This window comes from Parathielavia appendiculata (assembly GCF_033297405.1).
Source record: "Parathielavia appendiculata strain CBS 731.68 unplaced genomic scaffold N657scaffold_82, whole genome shotgun sequence".
NCBI lineage: Eukaryota > Fungi > Ascomycota > Sordariomycetes > Sordariales > Chaetomiaceae > Parathielavia > Parathielavia appendiculata.
In genome coordinates, this window is record NW_026944301.1 from 4,295 (window position 1) to 10,123 (window position 5,829).

Below are 5,829 nucleotides of genomic sequence, written 5' to 3' on the forward strand. Positions count from 1 at the left end.
GGCGCGCTGGTCTGAGCGCGTTGCTAGAAGGTTCGGTGTGCTGTGGGGCGAGTGGGAATAGCCTCATCAGGGGTCTTGGTATTTGCCGAGAGTCGCCGAGGCTCGCACCGGGCCCAGCCCGTTACATCCTACACCTACGGTGCCAGAACTCTATGTCGACCGAATGTGGCATCTTCGTCTACGACGGAAGGATAATGTAGCTGACGCGGAGCCACAAGGCTAAGCGATCTACCAACAGGGAGTTCTATATCGCTCGATTCCTTCCTATTCAGCCAAGCTATCTACTCTTCAAATATCTCGTCTACATTTGCCCCATTGTCGATATGCTGATATGGGAACAAAGACCCGACTTGCGGGCTTGCTCCACGTATCTTTTCCGCGCGCAAGTATCCATCGTGATTAAACGATTCACCGCACGGGCCTGGGAAAAAGGCATAACGCTGCAGATACTCCGGCAACTATCCGTCGGCATTTCGGAAAAGCATGTCCGCGAAGTTTTCAAACCGTTCAACCGGTTCGATGACCGGACAGACGCTGCGGATCGCGATGTTGCTTTCGCTTGGCAGACTGGCCATCGCCTGTTGCAGAGTAAGGTCATATGGGCTCGACGGAGCGTTTCCGGTGCTGCTACAGCCCCAGCTCCTCGAGCGATACGAGTGGGTGTCGAGTCGGTGGCACGAGTTTTTGCACCTCCCTAGCATAGTTAATGCTGCGGATACCAGAGCGGGCTGGGCTGGCGCCGACGATTGCAAGCAGGGACCATCAGCAGCAGCAGCATAGAATGTTCATCCATCTGAGCTCGCGCCAACTACTCTCGAAACACACATTGTCACTCCCTTCAAGAGCAAGAAGAGACGACGTTAGATAACGTTACCATTCGGTTTCGGTCCCGCCAGCAGTTCCAACGGCCATAAGAGACCCGCTGGGCCTGAGGAAGGCGCCGCCCAGAGTAAGCGGACGCGCCTTGCAGACTTACCACTACCGGCAACACAGTCTATGAGCTCTCATAGAAATGAACCTGTTTTTGGCCGCCTTAACGTGGTTGCGATGGTTGGAGAGGCAGACGAGCGGAGGAGGATCGCGTCATACCTGGCGGAGAAGTTGCCCGTTATCCGTCCGCTTAACCCGGAGGACGGTAAACTCGCTATCGCAAGAAAGTATGACGGAGAGTGTACCGGAGAAAAAGACTCCCCGCTATATCCGTCGTACCAGACAACCCGTCGGCTCGGCGTCATCCATGATCGCACTCAGGAATGGAGGTTCGTCGGCTGCGAGTTATGCTTCGCGACGACAGGGCAGCGGGAGCCAGACCACCGACTAGAAGACTGTTAAAAATGGGGGACCGGTAACGTTGCGAGGCGTGTCCTTCAGTGGCTGGACAGAGACTTGATATACCCCGATACTATGGTCAGAGAGGCGATTGTGCGACATGTGGGTACGGCTGGGTCGTTTGCGGCCAGATGAGGATAGGGCTTCACCTTGAAGAGGCGGCGAGTCGCAGGCCCAAAGCCCACGCCCGACTCCTTGCCAAGTACGATTCCGCCAAAGCGCGCGACGGCTTCTGCGAGAATCGGTCGGTCGTGCGTAGAATGATCGCGGCATTGGTCACATACGACGGCCAGATCCTGGGAAAGGTCCTGACGAGGCTGGTTCTCGATCAGTATGGTATAGACCTTGGCAACGAGAAGGAGGCAAAGCGCTAGTTCGAGCAGCGAGTACGGTCGACCGACGGGTACTGGGTATCGCGGCAGCTGTACGTGCTAGACCTGTTGATCTTGGCGTTCGACTGGCGGCTGAAGCAACGACAGTCACCGGAACCCAAAACGGCGACGGCGGGAACGCCCGAACTAGCATGGGACAATGAAGCGGAGGTGGAGAACTGGAGAGGAGCGCTGGATTGTCTCGGTGGCGACCAGATTCGCCATGCGCTCCGGCAGTGTCACCGCGGAGGCGCATAAACGGTCCGCGGAAATATTATTATTCCTACACCGCTGTGCCCTAGGGCGTGCCGGACTCCGCGGAAATATGGGAGAGCTGCTGTACGGAAACGATTACGAACCTGCGGGTGGATGCTATATGTGCCACCTGGCGAGGGACTTCTGGTCAAGGTGGGAATTCCAAGGCGGAGGACGGTATATAGAGCGTCAGGATGGCGCATGCAGCTACGACCGGAATCTCCTATATGAAGGAATTGTCGGCTTTTTGATCTGTGGGGTTGCCGCCTATACGGAAGAGCTCGTCGAGCAGATCGATGTCCATTTCATGGACAAAGGAGGCGACCCCCCGCGGTACTATGACGATGAGGACGCCGTCTCTTGGCTTATCCAGCCGCTCTTCGTGGCGGGTGTCTATGGATCACAAATGGTGCGTCAATCAACGATCTGGGTTCGAGCTTCAGAGGCATTTTCAAGGCATGTGGTGCCGCCGCCGGTGGGCAAAAGCCAGGGGAAGGGCCAGGGCCAGGAGCAGAACCAGGAGCAGGACCAGGGCGAGGGCGAGGGCGAGGGCGAGACAGGGAGCATTGAGGAAGCCATCCGGGCCGAGTTCGAGGCGGCGGCGCGGGCCATCCAGGAGAAAGACGAGGCCGCGGCCGCGGCGTTGATCAGCGACCGGTCGAGGTTGCCGCATCGAAGGTCGAGGTGGTCGGGTCGGCGGCGGTAGCAGGGAACAAGCAATCAGGAGTAATTTCAATGTTGAAAGTTCGCAAAAGAGAGGAGAGAGCGAGGCAAGCGGGAAAAGCAGGCGACGAACCATAGTAAGGTTCAGCGAGATATTCACACCATTTCCCATAGTCCGCAGAGCAGTATGCCACGAGCACAGAAGTGTGGCGACGGCCCGGTCGGTCGCGTCGCATGTTAATGTTCGGCACCGCCATTTGGCCGTGCAGGTTCGCCAGCGTATCCGCCGATCGAACGGCATCCGATTCCCCGACGAGGTTATAACTATTCCAACCAGGGTGTAAGTACACCCCTGGCCTCACAGCCGCTTTGCTGCTTTGTAGTTTCTCTCTGCCGGCGTCTGTTTCCCAGCACCGCTCCTGGTGCCGAGGATGAAGTCCGTGAAGCCTTTCGTCTTGTCCGCGGCGACCACGTTGGTGCAAGCCGCGGTTGACCTTGACGGTCAGAGGGTCGTGCAACCGCTCTCCGAAGACGACCCTTCACCCACCGCCGATCCTCTCACCTACATCCCAGACCAGCACGACTGCCCCTTGCCCTGCCACCTCGACTACGCCAATGTACACAAATGGACGCCCTATTTACTCTCTCAGCCGTTTGGCGCGCTGTGAGCTGCCCATGCTGCTGCACTTCTCGGTGCTACTCCCGTTGGACGATCCCAGCACGACATCTCAATCAGAGCTGCACCCTCGGCACTGATCCAGCTTCGGTTGGCGACAGAACCGTCAGCAATGCCACCGCAACACCAACCGACAACGCGAAACTTGCAGCAGGCCTGTTTGAGCCCAACCTGAATGCTACCCCGGCGTGTTTGTCGAGGGCAGAGAAACAACCGGCGAGCTGGTGCTCACCACCGGCGGCGGGAAGGCTTCCGGCCGTGAAGCCTTGGGCCTGAGACCGTGTTCGGCATCTCAATCGATACCACTGGTGACTTGGCCAGAGTCCAGAAATTGGTGGTGGCCTGGAGCCAGGGTGAGTGCGCCGTGGGCAACGATCTTACCTCTCCTCCAAAGCAAGAGACACTCGTCGTCAGTCTGTTCGACATTGCACAGCGCCCATGGATACTGGGGGAAATCTCACCACAACCGCCGTTAGCAACCGCACCCTCTACAACGCCACGTCAGGTTCATGTTCCGGACACTCACGGAGCAGGACGAGACGCCACCTGTGGCAGAGGGCACGGGCACTTGCCGGGCGCGCAACTTGGGCCTACATCCGAGTCGATGCAGGCGACGGCTGTGCAAGCCACATGTCCAAATGCGTCTTCAGTCCTCGCGATGCCAGAAAACGGACGACAACGTGGAGGTCGCTGCATGTCACTGCTGCAAGGTGATTGATCCCGGCTCAGCTAATAGGTGGTCTAATACCTTAACTCTTGCAGCTTTCATCTTGCAGTTCCATCTCTAGATGCCGCTGAGCGACAACATCACCTCAGAAATTCTCACGGATCTCGGTCATCGCCACCGCCATCATATTCTCATTCCGCACACCCATCAGATACCTAGGTAGGTCACTTTCAAGATACCGCATCGTGTATTCACCCCACAACAGCCAATTGACGCCCTCCCGTCTCTAGAAATATTGACAAAGATTCGTCGGACAAAACCCTTCCTTACACGAGAAATTGCACAGGCCCTTGTAGGCGTCGCTGACACCGGAGATCGGGCAACCGTTGCGCTGGTCGGACTGCGTCGCGGGGTCTTGGGCACGCCGTACGACGTGCACTTGCATAGGCCGGCAGGGCAGTATCCGTAGCTACAGGCGAAGCTGCAGAGGAACCGGATCTGGTTTGACTGGCCGCCAGCGTAGGTGCCCCCGTTGCAGGATTCTGTAAGTTATTGAATGCTTGGTTAGCGGGTGCTGCCGTTGGGGACGGGGTGTTCTATATTTTGGCAAACATGATTCAAAGGGACTGACATATTGCAGAGGCAGCGGCCGCGAAGAGGACGGCGAGCATGGGGAGCATGATGATGGTGGGTGAAGTCGGGAGCATACCGCCAGAGCTGGGGACGCTGCTTGTCTGGGTCGGGAGGACACTGGCCGAAGTGCTGGCCGGCGCAGACACGGATGTTGCGCCCTGTCCCGGCGTCGCGGTCGGCCCCATTGCCGACGACCGGGACCCTGTGACGGTCTGGTGTACCTCGGCATAGCACTCGGCGTTGATGAGGGTGTGGTTCATCCAGGCCGCACCGCCCAGGACGACGTTATTGGCTATCTGGTACCAGAGCAGCGGGCATTCCTGGGCGACGCGGACGGCGCTGGAGCTGTGCGCCGACCACCAGGACCAGGCGCTGCTGGCGTAGGCCGAGTAGGCCGGGAGGAGCGATGCCGGCAGCGCGGTTGTGATGCCGCACCAAAGCGTCTTGTCGGGAAAATCGCAGTCGGTGCGGTACTCGAAGACGCCCGTCGTCCTGCACGTCTCGAGCAGCTGGACGCCATACGAGTAATGGGCGTCGTCCAGAGCACCGCTCGGTCGCGGCGGGTTGAAGTACAGGTTCTTGATTCTCTCAGTCACGCACGTCCACGGATCTGTCGTCGTGACATTGGGGCGTTTCGTGGGAGCCACAATTGGATGTAGCTCGGCCTGATTTGCCGACGTGAGGATGATGGCGGCGGTAGGCATCGCGAGAGCGACGAGCACTCCCGAGGAAAGAAGTGACCTCAGCATTGTTGGTTTGTAACTGCCCAAGAGATACTGGTTCAAACTTCGGTTGATGAAGTATACGGGAAGACGATTGAGAGGCACCGATGCCGGGCAAGACAACTCTGCTGCCGGAGACGTGCGGATAAGAACAGAGGCAGAATGTACAGTACCTTACCTACCTGTTGGCAGCACAGCAGGGGACGTTCGAAGGCCGCTCGGGGGCTTGTCAAAGTACCTCCCCGGGACCCCTGAGCATGGGAGGTCTCCATCGTCTCTGCGTGCGCCGCACACCTGCACTCGTAATTTTCGATAAGTTGCAACCGAGTTGCTCGAGCACGAAGGTACATGCGGAGTACAACCAACAGCCAAGCCAACCGCCAAGATACACTAGACGACGTGACCCACCAACCGGACAACCCCTGCAACCGGACATGCCGATGGTCATCACTCACCCAAACACACCATCTCCCACACCATCTTTCTCACCCAATTCTTCTTCAAACCAGTTCA

General features: G+C 58.1%; 4 protein-coding genes across 4 annotated transcripts; 3 read left to right on the plus strand and 1 right to left on the minus strand.

The window, feature by feature from the left end:
* Positions 1-1,703, plus strand: N657DRAFT_675855 (uncharacterized protein; the record flags this gene model as incomplete). The annotated part of the gene is made up of 5 exons (XM_062795850.1): positions 1-588; positions 900-949; positions 994-1,157; positions 1,213-1,259; positions 1,372-1,703. Exons 1-5 carry the CDS (start codon positions 324-326, stop codon positions 1,701-1,703), a joined length of 858 nt encoding a protein of 285 aa, XP_062641722.1. The 5' UTR covers positions 1-323.
* A 322-nt stretch (positions 1,704-2,025) lies between these two features.
* Positions 2,026-2,661, plus strand: N657DRAFT_685606 (uncharacterized protein; the record flags this gene model as incomplete). The annotated part of the gene is made up of 1 exon (XM_062796790.1): positions 2,026-2,661. The coding sequence occupies one exon, from the start codon at positions 2,026-2,028 to the stop codon at positions 2,659-2,661; it is 636 nt and encodes a 211-aa protein (XP_062641723.1).
* A 440-nt stretch (positions 2,662-3,101) lies between these two features.
* Positions 3,102-3,976, plus strand: N657DRAFT_651793 (uncharacterized protein). The gene has a single exon (XM_062794234.1). The coding sequence runs from the start codon at positions 3,244-3,246 to the stop codon at positions 3,568-3,570; it is 327 nt and encodes a 108-aa protein (XP_062641724.1). The 5' UTR covers positions 3,102-3,243; the 3' UTR covers positions 3,571-3,976.
* A 436-nt stretch (positions 3,977-4,412) lies between these two features.
* N657DRAFT_651794 (uncharacterized protein) lies at positions 4,413-5,316 on the minus strand. Its single transcript, XM_062794235.1, has one exon. The coding sequence runs from the start codon at positions 5,296-5,298 to the stop codon at positions 4,579-4,581; it is 720 nt and encodes a 239-aa protein (XP_062641725.1). The 5' UTR covers positions 5,299-5,316; the 3' UTR covers positions 4,413-4,578.
* Between the last annotated feature and the right edge of the window lie 513 nt (positions 5,317-5,829).

Bases quoted from the DNA above. Each gene is read 5' to 3' on its own strand.
- N657DRAFT_651793 (XM_062794234.1), top strand. From the start codon at position 3,244: ATGGACGCCCTATTTACTCTCTCAGCCGTTTGGCGCGCTGTGAGCTGC.
- N657DRAFT_651794 (XM_062794235.1), bottom strand. From the start codon at position 5,298: ATGCCTACCGCCGCCATCATCCTCACGTCGGCAAATCAGGCCGAGCTA.